Source organism: Haemorhous mexicanus, chromosome Z (assembly GCF_027477595.1).
Source record: "Haemorhous mexicanus isolate bHaeMex1 chromosome Z, bHaeMex1.pri, whole genome shotgun sequence".
In the NCBI taxonomy this organism is placed as follows: domain Eukaryota; kingdom Metazoa; phylum Chordata; class Aves; order Passeriformes; family Fringillidae; genus Haemorhous; species Haemorhous mexicanus.
In genome coordinates this window covers 60,929,513-60,954,814 of record NC_082381.1, presented here as the reverse complement: position 1 = coordinate 60,954,814, position 25,302 = coordinate 60,929,513, and the positions used below count along the sequence as shown (strand labels likewise).

Here is a 25,302-nt window from a genome sequence, read left to right as displayed (position 1 = left end):
TTTCATTCATCAACCCCATCTCTCTTCAGTTTAGCAGCAAGAATGTAAGACAGCTATAAAGCTAGAGAGTGTCACAAAGGAGGGCCACAAAGATGGTAAAGGGTCTTGAAGGGAAGCCTTATAAGGACAACAGCTGAAGTTGCCTGGTTCTTTAGCCTGGAGGAGACTGAGGGCAGTCATCACAGTCCACAGCTTCCTCATAAGGGGAAGAGGAGAGGCAGACACCAATGTCTTCTCTGTGGTGGCCAGTGACAGGAGCTGAGGGAATAGCCTAAAGCTGTGTCAGGGGAGATTTAGGTTTGGATATCAGGAAAAGGTTCTTCACCCAGAGGATGCTTGGACACTTGAACAGGCTTCCCAAAAAAATGGTGTAGCACTAAGCCTGGCAGGGATTCAAGGAGCTTCTGGACAATGTTCTCATACACAGAGGGATTTTTGCGATGTCCTCTGCAGGGCCAAGAATTGGATGTGAATGATTCTTGTGGATCCCCATATATTATTCTATAAATCTATGATTTTTGTTAAGAATTTTGTGGGGGTCCTAATCAAAAGCCTTACAGACAGGTAAATGACATCTATACTTCTCCTTTGACAATTGATGCATTCTGTCCATGGTGGAGGGTCACTGTGAAAATCAGGCTCTATTTGCCCTTGGTGAAGCCATTTTGGCTGTCTTTAACCAGTCTTCTGTCTTCCATATCTTGACATGTCTTCCAGGAGTCTCTGCTCTGTGATCTTACTGGGCACTGAGATGAGGCTAACTAGTCAGTAACTCCTGGGTTCCTGCTTTTTGGTCTTTTTTAAAATAGTTGAAATAGCTTTTTCTCCAGTCACAGAGATCTTACCCTGACTGCTGTGAGTTTTCAGACATGATGTGACTGTCATGATCTTTTATATATGATGAAGAGTGGCTTAATAGCTACATCAAACAATTCTCTCAGGACCCTGGGATGCATGTCCTTGTGTACTATGGTCTTGTCTATGTTCAGGTTCTCAGATGGTCTTGAACCTGATCTGCTCTTACACTGGGAGTGACTTCAATTCCCCAGTTCCTGTCTAAAAGTTCAGGGACTTGAGAGATGTGGGAAGAGTGATTACTAATGAACACTGAGGCAAACAAAATTGCTACATACCTCAACCTTCTCCATGTCGATTGTGATTAGTTCTGTCCTATTCTGGGGGACAGAGCAGAGGGGAGGGGGCTTTATGTGTATATTTTCTTTAATCTTCAATTTCTGAGAAACATGCCTATAAGAAGCCATCTTTACTATTCTTTGAATCCCTTGCCAAATTCAGCTCCAGCTATACCATAGCTTTTCTAATTTCTTGATTGTCCCTCCACAACCAGACAGCACTTCTCTTCCCAGGATACCTGTCCCTGATTCCATGTCCAGTGATTTTCCTTCTTGTATTTGACTTTGTCCAGGAGGTCTTTACTGAGCCATGCTAGTCACCTGCCTTCCCTGCCTGAATGCTCACTGGTGGGAATGGAGAGATCTTGGGCTCTAAGAAAACTGTCCTTAAAGATCTGACAGTTCTATTCTGCTCTTTTTTCCCTGAATTCAGTTTTCCAGAGGGTCCCATCCCCTAATTCCTAAAGTAACTAAAAGTTCAGGCTTCTAAAATTCAGAGTAGTGACTTTAACCTTTCTTTGGTCCCTAATGCTTGAGATCATGAATTCCACCAGGGCATGACCACTTCAGCCCAGGCTGCCACTGATCCTGACCTCTCCAGTTAGTTAATCTGTGTCAGTAAGCAACAGGTGCAATAGTACTTCCCTGTCACCTGGGGTAAGAAATTATCCTTGATGCTGTCCAGGAGTCTCCTGGACTGCTTACATCTTGTTGAGCTGTTTTTCCAGTAGATGTCAGGGACTGTCCTGACAAGTCCCTGCAGCTGGATCAGAACCTGCTTCCTGCAGGTGCAGTAAGAAGGCTGTCAACAGGGTCCCCTCACTTGAGTGGTGGGTAATAAACCATGAGATTTTCTTTATTGGCTTGGCTTCTGGTTTTCAACCACAGGCTCTTGACCTGTTCATCACTGGTTTTCAAAGATGGGTTTGTGAAGTCCATGGAGAGGGCAAATTGCCTGCCCCCCCTTTCCTTGCCTGTCCCTTCTGAACAATTTGTAGCAGCCAATTGGAGTGCTCCAGTCATGTGATTTGTCTCACCAAGTTTCAGCGTTTGTGATTAATCATAGCTTTCCATTTGCACAGTCACTTCCAATTCTTCTGATGTACCCATGCTACATATGCTAGTGTACAGGCATTTCAGCTGGGCTATCCACTGTGTAAGCATTTTAGATGAAAAAGCTCTAGTTCTTTTGAGGCATTTCACAGGTGTTCCCCTGTCAGTCTTTAATTCATCAGCAGCCCCTGACTCTTTGTTAATCAAAACTCCATCCTCTTCCCACTCTAAGTCTAGCTGGTTCCACCTTTGAAGAAAAAAGTACTGTTCAAGGTCCTCCAGAAAGACTACATTACAGTGCTTTGCATTCCAGTCCCCCTTTGTTATAAAACTTTCAGTCTGGAGTTTCTCTTCACAGGTATTTACACTGATAACCTACAACTGCATGGATCAATTTTTCTGTAAAGTATATTTAGTTGGGAGGGCATGCTCTTCTTCAATAGAAAGGGGCTTCGATTTCTGCAAATTCTTAGTCATTAATTTCCTTCTTGGTATACTTAGGAAAAACATTAAAGTATCCAGAACTCCTCTGGATACATCAAGGATCCACCTCATATTTCTATTCAAGAATAAACTCATGAAAGAAATATTTCTTTTTATTGCTTATGTTGTCCAAGCATACTTACTAGGAACTGATAAGCTGTACATCTTCAAAAGACAGTAAAGCTTCATCTTTACGGAGAATATACAGGTACATCTTGGAGCAGGAGAAAAAGAGAAGCTGATGATTAGTCATGATTTTTATGTCTTGTTTATACAGCATAAGAAATCTTATGAAGCCTAGATAAATACCTCATTGTAAGAAAAGAAAAGCATTTTCATGAGACCAATGTTCATGTTCAGAAATAATTATTCCTTTAGATACAGTAATTCACTTTGCTGAAATACATGGTATTTGACATTTCTTTGTTTTTGACAGGAAAAAGTGGCCCTGAATGCAAGCACTGTAGGGCTGATCCAGATAAGGAGTGCCGGTTTTGTTCGTGTTACTTGTGTGGTGGCAAACAGGATGCTCACATGCAACTCCTGTGTGATGAATGTAATATGGCTTATCATATATATTGCCTGAACCCTCCTTTAAGCAAGATACCAGAAGATGAAGACTGGTAAATATACAAGGATGATTTATTTACCCATATTTACATTCCATACATGGTACCTTTATTTGATATTTGCACCTCATGAGAGAAAATAATGAAGATGTTTTTAAATTCTGCAGTGTTTCCATCCATCTACTTAATATAAGGCTTATGTTTTCTGTCATGATAATTCTTTTAAATGATTCACAATGGATTAGTAGTAAGCTTTAAGGCCATTTTGAAATTTCAAGACTGGTATGTTCATTTTATTCATTATGGTCATTATGATCTTCTGGGACATTACCTAGTCTGATTGTATTTATCGACAGTTGTTCCTCAGCCTTTTCATTTTTTAAAAACTTCACTGCTTGAGCAATTCTCTTATGCTCACACTTCTCTGTCCCTTCATCCTCTGTCCCTGCTGCTGCCCCTGTGCTCTTTGTTGCCTCTACTACATTCATTTTTCATGCTATGGAAGGACCACCACATTGCTACTCTTCATTTCTTATGTAATTACTCTTATGTCTTTATTAGCTGTCTACAATTCACACTGTTCATATTTATCACCTGCCTATGACTTACTTGAGATGCTAATCCTTTATATATGAGTAATAAATAGAATTTATTCTAATAAAGTTTTCCATAGACTTCATTAAATGTCTTAAGATGTCTATGAATACATTACATGGAATTTCTTTGAACCTTGTGATTATATTTTTTGTCAAAATCTGTGTAAATCTTTTGTAAGTTTTAACATTCTCTGTAGATTAACAGCTCAAATCTCCCACACCTTACTGGCTTCGATCCTGTTTATTGGTTAATGCCTGATGGTATACCTGTTTTCTGGGGCAACTATCCTCACAGGAAAGAATTTCTCATTAAAATCTAACTTAGCTAGAACGTGCCTGAAACCTTTTCTCCAGACTGAACACACCCAGCTCTCTCAGCCTGTCTTCATAGCAGAGGTGCTCCAGCACTCTGATCAACTTGGTGGCCCTTCTCTGGGCTCTTGGCAACAGATCCATATCTTTCTTGTGTTGGGTGCCCCAGAGCTGGATGCAGCACTGCAGGTGGGGTCTCACAAGAGCAGAGTAGACGGGTGGAATCACTATCTCCCTTGACCTGCTACCCACCCTGATTTGGATGCAGCCCAGGCTGAGGGTTGGCTTTCTGGGCTGTGAGTGCCCATGGCTGGAGCATCGCAAGCCTTTTTATCACAATCACCTCCTCCTTTCCAGAGCTAGTCATGGTCCATTCTCCAAATTATGAATTTCCAGAAGTTCAATTTGTATAATTAAAATTCATTGGAAAATGGCTGTCAAGCTTTTTAGCTTGTTTTTGTTTACTGTGTAACTAACAATAGGAGCCCCTTAAAATTTATGTATGTAAGTAGATAGCTGCATCTGTGAATGAAGTCACAGAGTGGTAGAGGTACAATTGTGGGCCTGGCTTATGTGAGCTAGTTTTGAGATGCTTAGTGTTACCAGCCCTGTACTGTCTTAATGCTTGTCCTGCATACTAGCAAAGAGTCATGGTTGTCTGATTCTTAATTTAGGAGCAGTTTGCTTTAGAATTGGGAATACTTCCATTTCGTGTTTTTAGAGCATAAAATCTGGCAAACTCTATTCAGGGGTTAAGTCTTCAGTTTGGGAAAGGATAAGTTTTGTGGAGATGAAGTCACTCTGTATGTGAAACAGTATTTAATAGTCCTTACAAGATGCAGTTTTAAAGATATTAAGGTAATATTGTCATACTATCAAAAAACATGGAATTCACCATGTGACTTCACCTTGTTAATTCACCTTGTGAATTTGCATTATGTCATATTTGTTCTTTTAATTGGTCTTATATGCTTTTTCTTTAAGCAGTTGTAATAGCTGTCAAAGTCATGGTATCATAACTTCAGCATCTTAAATTACTATTGTTTAATCTATGTGGCTTCATTGTTATCATGGTCCAACACCTTTATTGAGATAGTGAAATATATTTCTGTGGACCTTAGTCATTAATTCTTCTATTCATATCCACATAAAAAACTTAATAAATTCAAACCAGCAGTAGTAGTAGTAGTAGTTTTTGTTTCCTGAATGAGGTTATCAATGTTAATGTAGATCAGGCTTCCTCTTCTAATTGTGTATGGACCAAATCCAGCCTATGGGAGCCAGAAACAAGGACATGTCTGTGTATTGTTATTCCTGGACTGGGATAAGAATGTTGTTGGAAGCAGCAGAACAACCACTGTTCTGCTTTTCTCTCTCTGCTGTGGTCAGTGTATACTAGTATCTCTGCTTTCCTACCAGAATGGATTTGTATTAGTGTGAGTGAGCCCTAGCATTATATTCCAAATGGCATGAGTGTTGTGGAGTAAAAGAGTGTGTGTTTGTGTGTTTCTATATACATTATGTCATACCTTGGCTCTGTTTGATGTTCAGCAATCTGCAATGAAATTTGTTGCACAGCCAGCAAAAATAAGGGTAGACTGGGCAGGAGACAGAAACAGAGCATGAGTACTGGTTAGCAGCATATTTTAATCTCAGCTATCTTCTCCTTTACATGATGTAAATGAAGGAGGACTAAATGAAGAGACAATACAGGAGCCATGGGCACCTCTCATATATCATGTGAGAAAAAATAGTTTTATGTTTTGCAACTAGCGCTCTACCTTTAAAGATACTGAAAACCCTTTTTTAAAAAAGTTGACCGTATTTGCTCATGTTGAGTTCATTTTTTAAGCTGTTGGCTTCAGCTGCTTAAGACTGGTATATGCTTGCTAGCTTGAAACATTCAGTCAAAAAAAACAAATAGACACTATTTTGGCTACCAGAAATGTATTGCCATTATTATGCAGTTAATTGAGAATTTACTAAAACCTTTTTTTAGGTATTGTCCTTCCTGCAAAAATGATTCTAATGAAGTTGTAAAGGCTGGAGAAAAGCTCAAACAGAGTAAAAAGAAAGCAAAGATGCCATCTGCCAGTACTGAAAGCCAGAGAGACTGGGGAAAGGTAGAGTGTGTTTTAGAAACAGCTGTTACTCTGATTGTTCATGTATGTGCTACATCTATAATTTTGCTTACATATGCACTACACAAAATTCAGTACTGGGTTGCACAAACAACAAGACAATGTTTAATCCTGCCTGCTGTCTACTGGCAGTTAAAGCAGTGGAAGGATTATTAAGATGACTAGAGGTAAAAACAACAACAACAACAAAAAAAAAGAAAACCCCAACTCCCCTCCCAAACCCATAACCACATATTACTTAATTTAACATTCCTTTTAACAATTGTTAACGTATTTTGAAATATATGTTTGTTATAATAGACAGATTTCATGATCTCTGCATTGAATTTACAAATATTCTTCAATATTGCAATTCATTTGTCTGATGAAAAGTATGATTACTTTTGTCTGATGTATTTTTAGGGCATGGCCTGTGTTGGTCGCACTAAAGAATGCACTATTGTTCCTTCAAATCATTATGGGCCTATACCTGGTGTTCCTGTTGGGACAACATGGAAATTCAGAGTTCAGGTATGTTGTTTCAGTATTAGCTGTAGTTGAAGGAAGTAGGAATAATAATGAATGGGTTGGGCACGAAAATAAATTCCAATTGACAATTGCCATTTTCATCAGGACTAAGTAACACAAATACATTATGATTCCAATATCGGAAGTGATGCCAATAGTAGTGAAGGTTGAACTATACTGATTTACCATAGAACTTTTTAATACAACTTTTTACACACAACTTAGTAAAAAGTCTGTTGAAATTATGATAAACATATTTCACATGTTAAAATTTTAGGTCCGATATTTAGTGAATAGAGTTAAGTATTTTCTGAAGAGTTTTCTTCACATGAGCTGATTATCCCATGAATAGGGTGTAAACTGCAGATTTTGAGAACATTATGTGTTATCACTGTGAATTGACTGTAGGTCAATTTGGTTTTGGTCATATATAATGGATGTCCAAATCTGCTTTTAGGCTGATGAACAGCTTAAGCCTGTGCAAGTCTGTAGTGTTCCTGAAATAAACTATATATTCAGCTTTTGGTGGTTTTTTGAACTGTCTCATTTTGTGTTTCAAATATTCCTCAGGCTCTGTGATAAAACAGATTGATAGAAAAATAATCCTATCTGGAGTAGACTGGGGGCTAATTTTCCCAGTCAATTTTGCATTTTGGTTATGTAAGCACAGTGCCAATACTCAACGAGGCAGGAAAAAACAAAGCAGGGAGGATGGGACAGATGCATTTTGTGACAGTACTGATTTTTTTTCTGGATTTGTAGTGTTTGGCAAGCTACAAACTTTCTCCCTTTTGCTCCAGCCTGATCAAACTGAAATGATTTTCGGGTTATCTTTCATTTTTTCATTGTTGTTTCTAGTCACGAAAATACATACTTCTTTGTTTTCTAAATCTGTTAGTTCTTTGTCTCTTGCATGTGTAAATGATTGGAACTGAATGTTTCCTGTCATATTCGGAAGAATAAAACCAGGAGGTTTTAAACTGCTTGAGGAGGGGCAAGCCAAAAATCAAGTGCCTCTTCTGATTTGTTCTATGAACTTTTCATCACTTGCTTTCTTTTTGTTGGGTGCCAGATTATGTAAAGTCTACTAAGTAAGAGAGCTTTCTAAAATCACTTGGGTAAACTCAAAGTATCAAAATCAATTTTTATTTTCACTGCTTCAATAGTAATTGGAATTACTAGTTTACCTTTTTGTTATGAATTCTATTGGTAAGACAAAAGCTAATGCTTTCCAAGTGTTTCTAGTACTGGTAGGAAAAACCAACAGAATTAGAGTGCTGCTTTCATCAGAAAATCCATATATATATAGTACATATATATGGTATATGTGTATATATAGTATATGTGTATATATGTGTGCATATATATAAATATAAAAAAAAATATATAGATAGATAGATAGATAGATACACATATATATATATATATATATATATACATACATACGGACTAAATATCAAAAGACAATTTATTTTGAGTACAAATCACCTTGTCATTTTTTTTTTTAAATTGAAATTCTTTCTATGTAGAAAGTTAAATTACACTTTTGTTTCTTATATGAACTAGGTTTTTTTTATGACAAATGCGATTGTCTCAGCAAATCCATGAGAATTTAGTGACTGTATGAGAATTTAAAGACTTCTTTATTTCTGATTTGCATAGTTTTTTTTATAACACAAACTCTCTTTTCCCTAGAAGGAAATTGACTAAACATTTCTTCTGGAGAGAGCATCTGAAGAGCATCTTTGGCATGAATTATTTATCAGTGTTCATCTTTGGGGTGAATCACCTACTAGAAACCTAAATTTAATTAATGAAACCTGAAAATGAAAAGAAGGGAGGGAGGATTGAATTAAAGAATCTTTGATACAACAGGAAAGAGGAATGCAATAGTGGGGCCTTTTTATTCAGCGTGGTCATAAATGGTCTGGAAAAATTGGCAAATAGCTGATAAAGTTAAGTGAGAGTGCTAAGTTGTGGATAGCAAACATGGGGCAGGGAAGATTTCTAAGTGTGTAATTTGTAATTGGCTTTCAGCTATTTACACTTCTTGTTATTTAGCAAATAGATTCTAATAGCTAATTTTAAAAAATGTGTCATTTTAATAGTGATCAGAAAAATAAATCAAATACTAAATTATCATGAAATGAAGAGTCAGGAAAATAAAATACATTATTATGAAGAGCAACCAGGAAGTATTGTGCAAGGAAGTATTATTGTGTCCTTGCATGGTTTTCATACTGTGCACAGCTCTAATCTGATGTTAAAAAGTGCACTTTTGACTAGCTGGATCTTTGATGTATTGTGTTACGAAATTTCAAGACTATAACAGAAGAATATAGACTCCCTTGAAAGTTGCTTAGAACTGTAAGTTGGGAAAAGGAGATCATGAGTGCAAGAAGCAGAACAAGAAAAAGAGGCAAAATCAAGGTCTGGAAGAAGATATGAAGGTAGAAAGAAGTAGTGTGATTTGTTTTATGCTGGAAGCCTTCATTTTACCAACACTATTTTTATCATAACACACTGAGAAAATGCATAATTTAATATATAGTCTCATTTTATTTGTAAAGGTTGTTTGTGGGGCTTTTCTATTAATCAGTAGTTTGAAACCATTGTTAAATAAATTTTTGTGGGAGAGATGCTCCAGCAGACTCTAATGATGTTGCCAGATTATGCTACAGCTGCAGCTTTCAGGTGGTCAGGCTGCAGATTACTTGAACATTTATTACCAAAGAGTTATCCTGGTTGGAGAACTAGTCTATGATCCGTGTGGTGTTGCAATGGCTTCTTCTGTTTTCTTGAGCAGTCTGATAATATTCCTCTCCACTGGTTACATTTCCAGTGTGTTACCTTACAAGCCCCTGACAAAATTATCTTTACACTGGGATCTTCCTAGGTTAAAAATTGTCAAATGCTACCAAGCTGGTAGTTCTCCTTCTCCTTTGAATTGTTCTAAATGACTGTGCTAGTGGAGTATAGCACTGAGTACAGTCTTGCGTACTGCTAATGGAAAAAATCTTGGAGATTTTCCCCAAAGAAGAAAGAGTCCCTTACATCTTCCAATGTCGCCACTGTCCTACATTGTCTGCTGGTTTTCTGGGTGTTCTTACTTTTAGCTTTTCTTCCTGAAGAAACAGTGGAATTCACACCTTTAATATCAGTCTTGCATTAACTGTTGACACAGAAACCTCTGTACAATATTTTGAGCAGAAAATTGATTGTTAAAACTGGTTGTAGGTGACTGGGTCTTTAAAAAAAATTGCTATATACTGGCTTTTTTTCTGTTTCCAGGTGAGTGAAGCAGGTGTTCACAGGCCCCATGTTGGTGGAATCCATGGACGCAGTAATGACGGAGCTTATTCACTCGTACTAGCTGGGGGATTTGAAGATGAAGTGGTATGTCATTCATGCGAGCAATGGTCTTGCTGTTCTAATGCATCAAATGTCTGTAAATATGGAGTTGTATTTGGTGTTTAATCTAAAGCTAATGTTTAGGCAGATATGACTGTGGAAAAAAATATCTACTACTGATAAATTAAGTAGTTCTTAGAATTTTGGAGAGAAAAATCTTACCAAATCTTTAAGAATGCTTATGTTCAGATCTACATTAAAGCAAAATGTCAGTTACTGGATTTGACATTTTTTAGGGTAGCTACATTTCAGTATACTTTTGGAGTTTGAATTGAGTGTAATATAAAATCTTAGTGCAATAGTATGCAAATAATGTTATATGTTCTGCTTTTGTCACAATTTAATTACATTCCAAACAGTATTTCTCATTACGTGATAAATTTAATTTAATGAAGCAAGAATAGAAGATATGTGTTACTTGATACTATGAAGTTCTGAAGTTTCTTTGCACCTGCTAATAAGCACTTTCAGAACTTCTTAGCTTCCTCAGATTCTTTCTCAGAATCTTGTACTATGATCCCTAAAGGTGCTGGGAAAAAAATCTACTTTGGTGTTAACGTTTAAGTAGAGCAACAAAAGCAGTTATGCTGCTAAACAGAAGAGTAACTGTCAATTTTCATCTTGTGGTGCTGGCCAACATTTATTTATGAAAAGAATACAGTTTTCTTTATTATAATAATAGTTACACAAGGTACATCCCTTACTGCAGTTCCAGTCCATCAAGTGGAATTTTGAATCTTGGAGGTGAAGGATAATGCAGTAAGCAACCTGGTTTATTTTAAATGACCATAGCTGTCAACCACAAGGAAAAGGGCACTAAAGAAAAAAAAGCATATGAATGAAATAGCATGAATGTACTATATTCTTTGCCAACAGCATCTACCAGGTGCTGCTGCTGCTGCAGAGTATTGCCTCTGAAGAAATGTGTGTCTCTCTTTGAACAAGTGGCATGAGGAGGTACTTGGAGTTTGGATATGGTGTCCTTAGTGTCTATCCCAGCCCAGGCTCTCAGTCTACCGTTTCACAGTAGTTGTATCTGCTGTGCTGGGATGCTGAAGACTCCTCTTTTTTATTCTTTTTGGTGACACTTATGTCTCCTTATTTCTGAGGCGGTAATTATTTAATTCAAAATACTTGGTAAATTTAATTTAATTTAATTTAATCCTTTGCATGCCTTTTCCATTCACCTAAGTGATGTTGTGACTACGTGATTTTGTAGATACCTAAGCACTGTCATAGCCTGAAACACATAAATACTTTTGAAAAGGCATAGAAGAGAAGTATTGCCAAAAAAATACCCTAAAAACTTATATGAATGTCAGGTTTTTTTCTGTTTTCTAAACTAATAATACAAGGGGGGTTTTTTCCTGCTTACATTATTGAGGTTAGTTTTTCTGCTTTCATGTTCCATGTTTGTCTTCCAATTACTTCCATTTTCTCTGGTTTGTTTTGAAAAAGGTTGAGATTAAACTCCTGTAAGAACATATGCAGAAAAATTAAGTCCTGTATTTATAACTATCCTAAGTACAGTATCTAATTAATTTGAGATGTGAAATTTGAGATTTATTTATTTGAAATAAAATATACACATAAAAATCTCTGCTCACATCTATTCATTTTATTATATGAGTACCAGAAAAGAGAGGTGACCCTTAATTGAATTTCAGTGGTGCAACAAAGATGCTTGTATGTAAACTTTTATAAAATTGAGAAATAAATTCACTTTGGAGGAGTATTACACTGTAGTAGTATTTAGGGACACTGATAATGTGTGCCATCTTAATGCGCTTCCTATTGCTTAAAATCAACTAAGCCACACTGGAGTAAAGTAATTACAATATACATTGCAGGAAACTTGAGTTAATTGTCTAATTAACTTGAGATAATTCAGATCATGACATTTTTATGCCATGCCTGTAGAAACTTATAATCCTAGAGAGCCAGAATTTTCTCCAGTTTTACTGAAGTTCAGATGTTCTGGATGTTTTGGAGATTAATAACATTAATAACAAGTTTTATCAGTTCTGTCAGATCTATCCTCAAGATTGAGAACAGGTACAGTCATAGCTGATAAAATGAGCATTGGGTGAAATTGTTGTGTACATGACGCTTTATCTTCATTTCTAATTACATGCACATAAAATATTTGCGCATAAATATCTCTCCTGAAAATGGGTAGCTTTGAATTCTAGTGACAAGTTACATGGCTTACTTATAGTTAGCTTTTTTTTTTTCATATGTTAATGTTGCTAATCTCTTTGATAAGTATTCCTTTGATAGTAACCATAATAGGAGCATTACTTGAAGAAATTGAGAAGTCTTTCAGCAATTTAAGAACAGATTAACATTTACACACTAGATTCTGGACATTAGCACTGGTTGTGCAATCACAGTGTTCATGATCAACATATTCCTATTTGTCTGTTCATCAGATCAAACACCTGACAAAGTTTAACTTTTGTGTTGAAAACTTGCCCTCTTGTGTCACTGTTTTTATGAATCAAGTTGAAGCTGCTGTTTAATTGTCAAAAGTCTCCAGATTCATGTTTCTGCTGGGTTGAGGCAGTGCCATAAAGATGGTAAATTAACCATGTTAAATCCAAAGAAATTTTTTTTCTTCTGTAAGTGTTGTTTTGCATAGGAGCATATGGGAAATCTCTGAACTGAAATCCGGAATCTCTTGGAGATAACACCTGGTGTGAGCAGTCGCATCTTCTTGTAAAAGAGACTACAAAAGATAATGACTGTAATGACTCAAAAGGTGACTCCAGGCAATATACGCATTGTTTAGATTTGTTGATATTTTATACCAAACCCATTCACTGCCTGGAATCTAACATTCATAAACCACTTAATGAAATGAATGTCTAATATGAAATGCACATCTTTTAGATTTTAAATGTGTTGCTTTAACTAGAATTATAGTTGGCTAATTAAATTAGTCATACAGATTGCAGGATTTTTTTCCCTCAAAAAACAAAAGAATTTTGGATCTCCAGCTGATAGCCAAAGATAATCATAATTTAAAAATGCTGTCTCTAAAAGCTGTTATATCTCCTAAGTAAACTCTGTCTGCAGGAAAGTGTCTTTGACCTGAAAAGACTGTCTTTGGAGAACCTAGTTCCAAGTCAGAACAGAGTTTTAGTGGAACAAAAGATAATGAATCCACACTGGGTAGCCTGAATTGTTTACATATTAATGTTCAGTTTAAAAGCCTGGTAATCCGCCATTTTTGGACACTGCATGGAAAGGGGTAAGAAAAACCCCAGAAAGGAATTCACATACAGTAGTTAACTATGACTTTGATCTTTTAAAATGTTGCCCTACTTCCATCACCAGTTAGCCACCTTCTGCTGTTTCCTGCTTTGAAGCTGTCTTTCTTTCTGTTCAGACATGTACATTAGTGAACACTAAAATGGTGAAATGTTTTCTTTGTGGTGGAATTCAGGGGCAATTGTGGGGAAGACTCAGCAAGAACAATTATTATGTATTCAGGCTCTGCACTTAATGCAAGGGATTCTGATTGATTTACAAATGAAACTTGTACTTTAGTCCTTTCTCTTCGATTGTCACCTTTTACTGCAGTGTTAAACCATGAAATAATCAAAAATAAATTACACAATGGGCAGATAGGCCAATTCTGTCAGCACTTTATGGATATAGAGTTTAATGGAGATGAATGATGACATGATTCAGTTTCAGATATCCCTGCTACTGTGGAAAGAAAATGCTCTCAAATGTAATTGCTTGATAGTTAATAATTGACTTGGATTTAAAAACCTCATTTAAAAAGGCTTAGTGCACTTTTATTTTACTTCATCATATAATCAAACTCACCTTTAATTCATTACATTTTACTGAGGTCAAACTGATGAGGGACAGATGAATTGATGATGTTTGAGAATTTCTTGTACCAAGAAAGCCAATAAACATTTTTTGTTGTTCAAACTGAAGGTTGGAACTCATTTAGAAAATCTGAGTGTGTTTGTAATAGCCTATTACTGATAAATGCAATTTTTGCATTATCTGTTGGAACCCAACTTTGAAATCTGAGCACAAAAGCAGAGATGTTAATGGAGAGAGAAAATAATTGAGATCTCTCTTGAGATAGTTGATATTCTAGTAACTTGAAGTAGCTAATGTCCCTGTCAGCTGGTGCATAAAAGTAATCCATAGAAATAATGTGGTCAAATGATGCAATGGAATTCAAAATCTTACTTTCTTCATTCTACATTATTTCTCTGTTAGACTTACAACTGATTATATAACAATGTTGAACAGTGGAGTATGATTTAATACAACAGACTGACTGCTTGTACTGGCTGTTTGAGGCTGACTGACTTGTAGTACTAGAGCTTCAGGCTTGTCTTCCACTCATGTGCCTCAGTAGGAGATGCTGGGTCAGTGCTACTGTGGCTGAAGTTCATTTGCTCTATAATGTGATCAAAATTTACAAACAGGACGATTAAGAAATAACTTTATGGACACAACATAAGAAAAAGGGGCATACAGAAAGTATTAAGAGAAGACAGAGTAACAAAGTACTTACTAGCTGTTGAAAGACAGTTTTGATGCAAGGAAGTGGAATTAAGCTGTGGAAAAAAGAAGAGAAGTGGCAGAATTATGTATTTTAAGGTAAGAAAATGGGAAGAATGTAGGAAGAAGGGAAGGGAAAAGATAAGATTGTTTTGATGGTCTTTTTGACCATCTTGTTTGTTCAAGGAGAACATACAGACATCAATAACTCCTTTTGGCATATGTTTTCTTTAACTGTTGAACGATTGTCTTCAGTTTTGCTTTCTGATCCTCTTCAGACAAAAATAGTTTTACTAATCTCTTACTGGCTCTCAGTTAAAAGTTGTTGTAGGTGTTTGGGAGATCCTGTATTAGCTATAGATAGAACTCAAAGCTGTTGAGAAATTGTTTTGATGAGTCATTACTCTCTAATAGTCCCAAATAATAAGCTGTGAATATTCCTGTTATGTCTCACTTTAAAAGCAAAACACCGTAAGCCAAATGAAAGTAGGTACTGTAGGTGTCCCAGTATGTCTCTGGAGTACCAGTGTCCCTATTTCACTCCTGTTTGTCATAGGCACATTCATATCCACATTTATTCCACCCTTTAGACAATGGGTCTGTGCATCACTTACTTTTGCCATTTTTGATTTTCATTCTCTATAAGCACTTATGAGTTCTTCTGAGCTTTCTTCCTCTCTTGTTTGAGAGTTGCTGTTATATCAGAGGTTCAAATGTCCTCCAATTTCTCTTCATCCAGCCCAGATCAATGGCAAGATCTCTTGATGTTTTCCTTCAGTTCTAGAAACTTTGTTCCCTAAAATCCTTTTTTTTTTTCTAATATATCTGATATGAAAAAAAGGAGTATAGTTTATCTAGAAAATAAAGCAGCAGTGAGTCTTCCTTACATTGGAGGATGTTGAAAAATCCTTGTACCTTGACCTGTAACATCTATGCTACATAATTGTTCCTTTTATCCTCCACTATTCTTCCTCTGGATTTCCAGTTGTTTTTTTTATGCACAGAGCACTTTGATAATTAAAGAGAAACAAATGTAACCCATGAAGTGTGGGATATGCTCAGAAGGTGAGCACGTATGCATAGACCTTCTATCCATTGTATCTCTTCAAGCAAAATGTTTTCAGTTTGCCTGTGCTTAGACTACCGTTTTCAGTTTGCCTGTGCTTAGAAAACCGCTTAGTCTTTCTTTGAAGATGCTGGAAGTTTGTTGGGTTTAGGCCATTTACATTTAACCCATTTTCCATAGAAGTGTGTGCAAGTAGAATATTGTTGCATTTCTGCATTGTCTCTTGAAGTTTTTTTGGCTAAAGTCTATAGCAATTTGTCCTTAATTTATGTTTTTCTGTTACACCAAAAAATAAGTCTATTACATACTTTCTTCTCATGAAGATTTATCTATAACCTGGTAGTTGATAAACAAAAGTTTGTCAGGAACCTGTCCTGTCTTTCCCTGCTTTCATACGAAGTGTTTCTGTCTTTCATATATTTTTTCACATTCTTATATACATGTTATATCAGTATTTATCTCAAAATTATGTTTTAAACAGTGGGAAAAGAAATCACCTTCTGGTTTCAGTTTAGTTCTGCTTGTATATTAAAAACTGCCTTAACAGTCTTCCCACCCTGCCACATCATGAAGATGTCCATGTTTCTTTCATTGTTACAAAACCCAGGCCACGCTAGCTTCATGACATTCCAAGATATGTTTTTCCATTTTTCTAAACTTGTCCCAGACTTCTTATTCATTGTCAAAATGCGATTTGCTTGAATGATTGTGATACATGAAGCAAATCCATCCTTTTTTATATTATTATCAGGATCATCCTTGTGTGATCTGTACATTGTGTTTGACAATCACGAAGAAATGAAACATACTTTGTGAATAATTCCAATCCTGTGATATTTTATTTTATACAATTTATTTTACATCCTTTCTTAGTAAAAGGTTCTGATCTGGTTGATCTTTTAAAGTTACTTCATACTTCAACTTCATGTTGTATACTGTCCTTAATAGAACTACATTCTGTTTTTGTTGGTTTTTAGAGATTTATTTAGTAGACTAAGTAGCCTATTTTAAGAAAGCATATGCCAGGATTTATACATGTCTTTGCTAGGTTTTGAGTATATTTTTAACTTCACAGCACTTGTATAATATTATGTACAGATAATTGCAGCTGAATTTCTGCTAGGTTTTCCCTACACAAAATAAAATGAACCTAATTTCTATAATTTATCTATGGCATTGTTCAACCAGTGTTTCTCTTTCTAACCTTCTCTTTTTCTACTGTTGTCAGTCATGAAATATGTGTAACAGTCTTGCACTGGATCCTAAATAATGTCAGACTTTTAATAGTGGTAAGAAATTGACTGAATTTTATTACTGAATAGATGTTCGGAATTTTTGATATAAAAATTCATTTAAACATTGCTTTTGTATTAAATTGCTATATGCTAAATACCAAATAAAAATCTCCAAAGAAATAACATATTAACTTTATATGTAGTCTGTATATTTATGTATTTCTGGAAATACATTCATTTCCCAGGAGTAATATGAAATTCTGTAACAAACTTTGTACAGAAAATAGAAAGACAGGCTTTTCTTGAGAGTGTTTAGATTTTGACAGTTTTCGTAGCTCATAGTAAAAGATTTTATTAACCTTCCTTCAATTTCATGGAAATTCTACATTGGAACTATAGTACAGAATTATTTTAGCTTACGAAATATGAATCTAAATTATTTTAAACTCTTACTGAGTCAGAAGAGCTGGGATTACTATTTCATTAAAGCACCTGCTTTGTACATAAGGCAGCACTATGAACTTACTAGCACTAAGCTCCTTGCACAAGCTGAAGTTACTGCCATGATCCATCCAAGGTAATTATTCTGTGTTTTACAAACATGATACTCTTGTAAACACAATGAAAGCTCAAGAGCAAGTAGTTACTTGCTAGAATATGTTCCTCAGATTTTTTTTTTTCTCAAAATAGCTTTATAAAAAATGCCAAAGTAGCATTTTTTAACACAGGCATTTTTTTAGTCAGAATGTTTTGGTGAAGAGGTTACATCTAGATCAGTAGTTTTGTGCTGGTGCAGCTGATGTAGGATGGTGATAATGAAATTGGAAACATGTCTTTCATGGCCTGGATTACAGTTTTTCTCTGAGTAAATAGAGCAAATGAAGTTGCTTTTTCTTTTTTTTTTTTTTTTTTTTTTTTTCTTTTAATTGAGTTACTTTACTTTAGACCGTTAAACCAAAGGATAATCTTCTTGCACAGGATCGAGGAGATGAGTTCACTTACACTGGCAGTGGAGGTAGAGATCTTTCTGGCAATAAAAGAATTGGAGAACATTCATTTGATCAGACATTAACACACATGAATAGGTAAGTTTTGAAAATAAAATTTAAAGGTATTCCAATATTAAGAGTTGGCTTGTAGGGCTTTAATTTAAAACTAACATTTTGCTGTGTTTTTTCTTGTCTGTACATGCTGTGTTCATAAACAGCAATGCCTGTTGATTCCAAGAGGTGTTTTATGAAGCATTATGATTTGTTGCTTTGAAGGAACACTCACCTCAGTAAAATACATTGCTGTATTGTTGCTGCAGCTTGCAGTCATGCCTCTGGTTGAAATTGTTCAACAGTCACACTGAGAGGACTATTTTAATTAAATGAGAAGTTTGTCAAAACTCTTGAGCAGAAGTTTTCTAATTCTGGATGTCTCTTTTTTTAAGTTTCTTCTCTTGTGGGTAAATCAGTTATGAATTTAAGGAGGCAGAAAGCATGTTCCTTTTCCCATTATAAAATAAATATTTTCTATTTTGCTAGCCCTTTCTTTCATCATATTTTTCTATGAAAAGCAAGGAATTAGGGTACAGCTTTATTAGAACAGGTACTTGAAAGAGAACATATATCCAGAAGAAGAATTAGACATCTGCCTGAAGTGTTTTTCTGTCCTCCAAAAGCTGGCCTGAACAAAGAATACTCCATCTTTTTCTGTTTCTAAGAGCATAATCTGTTACGCAACTGACCTCTGAACACCTGTGAGATGCTGAGAGTCACTGAGAACTTTTGTTTGCCAGGTCTACATTTAGATATGTTCTGCTGCTCTCAGACAGGCTGGAGAGGGCTTTTTTTCAAGCTGTCTAGAGGAGAAAGAGGAAAAGCCTGACTTGGTTGCTGAGAATGGGAGGGGGAGGGGACACATGATGTGAAAATGAACAAGATCAAGGAGGGAAGAAAGATGGAAGAAGATTTAAGTAATAGCTTTACAAGCATATTTAGTGAATAGAATGAAGTTGTTTTGGGACACAGAATTAAAGCTGGGCCCTTTAATGTCAGCATCTCTCTCCTCTTAGCAAATGAAAAATCCACGGGCAAAACTACTTAGCTATGAAGGCATTAGTGCATATGGAGTAACAATGTGGTGCTCTCATTTACTGAGCTTGATACAAGTTTTCAAGCACTTTGATACAGAAGATTATGATGATTCTATGTAGTTGAATCTGTATTGGTTTTGCTTGTCCTGATAGTTTTGCAAGTTTTGTTTTTATATGGAAAAAAATTTTAATGTTGACATAGTGTGCCTGTCTCTTAGTGTTCTCTACGATGTGGGTTCTATACTTGTACTATGTCTATTTATAACTCATATTATTTCTGTTGTTTTGAGGTCTATCATTTGTGTTGTGGCTGATTCTGAAGGGTTTTCAATCCCTTCAAGTCAGGCTGTGGTAGTGGAAATACTATTTCTTATAGCAGCTTGGTCATACTCTCTTGCTCCAGGTTTCTAGAAAAGGGTCTCTGTGGGTAAATTAAAGCTTTTAATTAAAGCTCTAATTAGCTACTATCATTCTTAGTTCTTCTCTGAGGTATTTTATGTGTCATGTGAGAGAAGTATGGTACTTAGAGCTTTTTTGAATGGTTATTTTGTACTTTTTTCTCTATATGTTTTTCATCATATTAATTACTTTTGTGTACACAGTTAAAAAGCCTTAAAGTCTATTGATGGGGGATACCAGCACAGGAAGCTTTCCTTTTATTACAATTTTAATTTCCTCAGTTCTATTCAGGAAGGGATTAATTTTAAAAAGGAAGAATATTAAGTCTAAAAGGATTGATTTGTTTTCTAGCAATTTCATGTGAGTTTTCATCTGGAACCTAGACAACGTATTTAGTGTTCCCATCTTTTTTTCTTACCATGCATTTTAGTATGGATCTCATATTTTTCATCAATTCTGCTAAAAAACATACTGAAAGGTCTATGCTGCTTGATAAAGCAAAATTAGACAAGGGGAACACATATGACTTAATCATGTTAACTCTCAAAACTCTGCTGGGTGAAGCAATCTAGCTTATGAAGAATTTAAATGTCTTTCTAGGGCATTGGCCCTTAACTGTGATGCCCCACTGGATGATAAAAATGGAGCAGAGTCAAAGAATTGGAGAGCTGGTAAACCAGTTAGGGTAGTGCGCAGTTCAAAAGGACGGCGGATCAGCAAATATGCCCCAGAGGAAGGCAACAGATATGATGGCATTTACAAGGTATTCTGATCTCTAGAACATAAATACTTGTTATCTGTTTTAAAAAGCCTCATATGTGTTAGTCTGCAAATTCTTCATTATTACTTGAAAGAAATAGTTCCTTTTTTCTTTACTAGAGCTTTTTAGCTTTAGTTTGTTCTGCAAAGTGAACCAAAATGAAATTATTCAGAGCAGTGATAATAGAACATAATCTGTAATAGGATACATAAGATTGAATATGTAAGTTGCTTTGTGTGTGCTTACTGAGTTACATAAATCCCTGAAATCGGATTACTTCATTATTTCTTCAGTCCTTCCAGCTGTATCCTAGCCTTTTGTTTGTTTAAAGACTTAGTTTCTGAAACAAAGGAGCGTGCCTTTTAAGACCACTGTATTTATAAGAAATACAAAAATTTCACAGCTGAGGGAAGAACTTCTGTATATAATAATAATAATATATAAATCAGTCTTGTCATTTCTTCTTGAACAATTAAAGTATGATGATGTGCATGTGTTTGACTTGTGATAAAATAATGTCAGTAATTTTGTATTGTTCTTTAGGTGGTGAAATACTGGCCAGAAATTGGAAAATGTGGATTTTTAGTTTGGCGCTATCTTCTGAGGAGAGATGATGTTGAGCCTGCACCTTGGACTTCGGAAGGAATGGAGCGGTCAAAAAAGCTTGGCCTAAGCGTACAGGTTGGCATCAGGACTCGGACAGTTGTTTTTATTCTTAGTTCTAGTAAACAAAATCCTGAGAAAGAAATCAGTTAAATTAAAGCTCCCTTTTTTCCTTGTACTTCACTGTGGCAGCTTTTGATACCAAAAACCAGTACAGATTATAAGCAAATTGAAAGAATCCTGTAATAGTGACACAGCAGATGGAACTGCAAATGAAGCTTTCTCCCCTAGCAGTAAATTGGTTTGTCTATATGGATTGGAAAATCAGAATTTCTGTCCAGTTTTGTGATTCTTAGGCTGGAACAAGTTTTTCTACAGGTGACTAGAGTCTGTCTGAGACACCAAAAAAAATGGTTCATTGTTAAATATTTTCTACACGTGACTGAGTAGTTTGTATAAATAGTGTATTTTAGGCACAGATATAGGCTGATCCATGAAAATTTTGGCATTGCAGAATCCATGAAAGATGGAAAGAAGGAAAGAATTAATATATATTCTTGGCAATGGAATGGTACATTGTATTTTACAGCACACCATCATCTCCCAATTTATATAGTTTGTAAACACACGGATATACTGTGTCATATATGGGTACAGATATACTGTTTAATACAATTGATATGGATTAGGTTCTTTGACTTGACTGTGCTTTCTTAATGATAGGTACTAATTTAAATGTTTTCTTTATCATATAGGATTTTAAAATTATTTTGTAATTATTTTACCATGTAGTCATAGGGATCTAAAGTCTTTTACAAGTTATTCCTTTTGGTATTTGGTTATTCCTGTATGTCAGTGATTTTTGTTTTAAATCGGTGCTTTTTAATTTTAGTATCCAGAAGGTTATTTGGAAGCCATGGCTAGTAAGGAGAAGAAAGATAAGGTTAAAAAGCAAACTGTGAAACAGGAGCCAAGCAGCCAAAGTAATGGAAACCAGAAAAGGACAATTGATGATGGTATTTCTTTTTTACTTTTATAGCATTTGTCAGCAAAATCTGTCATGTTACAATTGCCATGAACTAAGCCATGAAATATTTGCGGCAGTGTGAAGCTGTTTGTGGTGGTTTTATATTGGAGGCGCTCACGGAAGTGACTTTCTAAGAGAAGCTGCTAGCAGTTTCCTGGTCTCTGACAAAAAAGACCAATCAGTAATTAGCTTTGAAAATTAACAATCTATTGAACTACTTAGAAAACTGGACACGCCTCTATGAAGACACATGTTATAAGAAGATGAAAAAGCCTAAGAGGGTCTCTTTCCCTTCTGGCCGGCAAACAAGTACAGCAACCAGTCCGGCCCCTGTCTCGGCCGGGCTGGGCCGGGCCGGGCCGGGCTGCCCCTGCCGCGGGGCCGGGCCGAGCCGGGCCGGGCTGCCCCTGCCGCGGGGCCGGGCCGAGCCGGGCCGGGCTGCCCCTGCCGCGGGGCCGGGCCGAGCCGGGCTGGGCTGCCCCTGCCTTCCCGGGCAGCCCCCGGGCCCCCTCAGCCGCCAGGCACGGGGTGGGGAGGCCGCGGGGCCGAGGCCGGGCGGGGTCGCGGCTGCCGTGCTGCTTCTTGCCGCTATTACACCCTGATCCCGCCGCCAGCCCGGGCCGGCTCGGCCCAGATTCCACCACCATTAAAATTCTTCCAGAATCACCAGGCAGGAGGAGGGGAAGCCATCGGCCCCCTGGCGTGTGCGGCTGTGTTCTAGCCTGGCTGCTGAAATCCTAGCCCCCCCCCGCTCCAAGTACGGGCGCCGAAGGAAGCCTCTACTACAAACAACTACAGCACCGCTCAGCAGAAATCACATCTGCAGGCCCTGGGCAAGATATTAACCGGTTTAGTACACAAATAAAACCTACAAACATCAATTCTCTCTCTCGAGTGAAAGAAAAAGAAAGATTGAAGATACAGAGAGAACAACATGAAACATGAAAGTCAGTAAAAAGAAGTTAAGTCCCAGAGGGGAGGGATTTAAAGAGATGCCTTAATTCTAGGCTGAAATCCTCTTAATAAGGCTATGAAGAAGATATAATTGGTATATCAGACTCTTTTTTCACTGTAACCCATTAAAAAATAGGAGATGAATCGTTCAAATTGTAGATGTCTAACAAAAGCCTCCGTGCTAAAGCAGATGTTGAAATAGCTGTAGTCCCATAAGTTTGAACAAAAAGAAAACAAAGAGTGATAATGACCCTATGCTCCCAGGGAAAGAGGATCTCTGTTCCCAGAAATTAAGATTATTTCAAAGATAGTTAAAGAAAACCTTTGCTCTTAAACAGCTCATCTTTAAAATAATACACCATACATTAACATGGCCCATAAACGCAGTTTTCGGAAAAGCTGTAAAAATGTGAGGGACTTCATGATTACAGACTTTTCAGGCAACTGCTATTTGTAAAAATTAAAAACCAGAAGAGAACAGTTTTCTTATAAAGAAGTCTCCAGAAATTAACAAGAAGAGCTCCTCTCCCTAAGTAGAATATAAAAGACTATTCTAAAAGTAATAAACAGACTGAATTATTTCTGTACATTGTGAGTAGAAAAAAAGTTGTAGGGAGAGAAGAAGTGTTCTAAAGGTTTTATTCTAATTCTTATTATTCTTTCTTTTAGTTACTGTTTATAAACTTTTCTTCATACCCTTTTCAAGTTTTGAGCCTAATTTGCCTTCCTCCTAATCCTGTCTCACAGCAAGAAATAAATAAGTGTATTCTAGTGGGTGCACTGACTTTTGGCCTACACTAAACCCATCACACTGTTTGGAATACTTACAGAAATTCATAAGCACATGCTCTTTAATTAAGTGGTAGCGTAGGGGTCTTAATCCTTTTTACTGCTCCTACTGTGTTTTTTGTTCTCAAGCACTGCAAAAAGCATGAAAATTCTTCTATGCAACTGTGTGCTGCAATCCAAAACAATGATGTATAGTATGAGTTGGAGTAGGAATTTGCTTGCTACATTTCATGCATGTAATCCATATTAATCCATGTTTCCTTCTAGAAATAGTTTTGTCTTTCCCTTCTATTAGTTCAGACTAACACTGCTGTTACTGGGTCTGATGGTCACCATGTTAAGCAGGTGCAGAGGAGCCTACAAATACACCCAAAGCCATGAGGATGGGAGATGGAGGGAAAGGAGAAGCTTTCCAGCTGACCCAAGAGCAGCAATGGCTGATCAGAGAAGACTGCATGAACCAGAAGCTGTGGGATGAAGTACTTGCTTCTCTTAAGGAAGGACCAGTATGTTTGTTGCATGCATAATTTTTATTCTTTGCATTTTCTTTATATTATTAGGAGAAATCTTGAGTCCCTCTTAAAACCTTCTTTGTTTGTGGAACTTCTGCTAAATATAGACTGTCTTGCATTAGTTTTATTTGTAAGACTTGTATTTCAAGAAAATCTCTAGCTTGTGCAATTTGCTCTTGAGAGATGGCTTAATGCCTCCCCAATAGAGACCTTTTCTTGCTCAAAAACCATCCTGAAGTTAAAAGTGCATTTTTATTTATTTTCATTTTTGAAGAGAGCATGTTTTCCTCTGATATAATAAATGTATTTTTATGCTGTGCTAATATCAGAAATCAGGCCTAAAGAAAGATGATTTTAGTCACTAAGCTTTGTTTAGACAGAAAATAATTTTATGACAGGTTCTCCAGAACCTCTCCATATGCCCCATCCCTCAAAGTGTTCAAGGCCAGGCTGGATGGGGCCATGAGCAACCTGGTCTAGTGGAATATTCCTTGCCCATGGCATGGGGGTTGAAATAGGTGATGTTTAAGGTCCCTTCCAACCCAAACCATTCTCTGATTGTTATAATTTGTTAATTTGTAGAAGAGCAGGGAAATAAAGCACTTAAAGACCTGCTTCCTGATTACTTCTAGAAAGCTGTGCTCAGAGGTATGATGGACTTAAAAACTTCTGGAAGTACATCATCCTTATGTAGTAAGTGGCATTTGTGAGAACTGTAATAGAGTTTGTCTCTTCTGTTCCTTTGCCCTACATTAGAATTTCCTGAAGAAACTGGAACAATCCTTTATGTGTGTCTGCTGCCAGGAGTTGGTTTACCAGCCAGTGACAACAGAGTGCCTCCACAACGTCTGTAAAGTAAGAATAAACTGCCTTGCTCTGGGCTGTTTTCTTGGCTCTGAGACACCAGTCACCAAAGCCATATGCATTTTGGAAAGACAATAATAATTGCAGAACATTCTGAGCAAAAAAAAGGCAGCAAGTTTCTATTCAGTGTTTGCTGTGTAAACACCTTAATTTTGTGTAGTAAGGAGTTGAAGTATGTTCCATATAGTTTCTGGTAGACATGATGAGTGAGGTTTACCATTGCGATCATGCCTCTGTGGTCAGTGGAGATGTGCTAGGAATTGGTTAGGTCC

At 36.6% G+C, this 25,302-nt stretch overlaps 1 protein-coding gene across 3 annotated transcripts in view; it reads left to right on the top strand.

Moving 5' to 3' along the window:
• The window catches only part of UHRF2 (ubiquitin like with PHD and ring finger domains 2), an 87,746-nt gene that overhangs the window by 53,590 nt on the left and 8,854 nt on the right, over positions 1 to 25,302 (top strand). Inside the window, exons 6-15 of one of the 3 annotated variants that reach the window (XM_059836923.1) lie at positions 3,106 to 3,292; positions 6,146 to 6,269; positions 6,690 to 6,797; positions 10,086 to 10,190; positions 18,021 to 18,127; positions 20,122 to 20,284; positions 20,825 to 20,962; positions 21,777 to 21,900; positions 23,997 to 24,160; positions 24,923 to 25,021. In XM_059836923.1, coding sequence (XP_059692906.1) covers positions 3,106 to 3,292; positions 6,146 to 6,269; positions 6,690 to 6,797; positions 10,086 to 10,190; positions 18,021 to 18,127; positions 20,122 to 20,284; positions 20,825 to 20,962; positions 21,777 to 21,900; positions 23,997 to 24,160; positions 24,923 to 25,021 — 1,319 coding nt within the window. Of the gene's footprint in view, positions 1 to 3,105; positions 3,293 to 6,145; positions 6,270 to 6,689; positions 6,798 to 10,085; positions 10,191 to 17,987; positions 18,128 to 20,121; positions 20,285 to 20,824; positions 20,963 to 21,776; positions 21,901 to 23,996; positions 24,161 to 24,922; positions 25,022 to 25,302 lie in introns of all 3 variants that reach the window. The other 2 variants (XM_059836922.1, XM_059836921.1) reach the window with 2 other exon arrangements.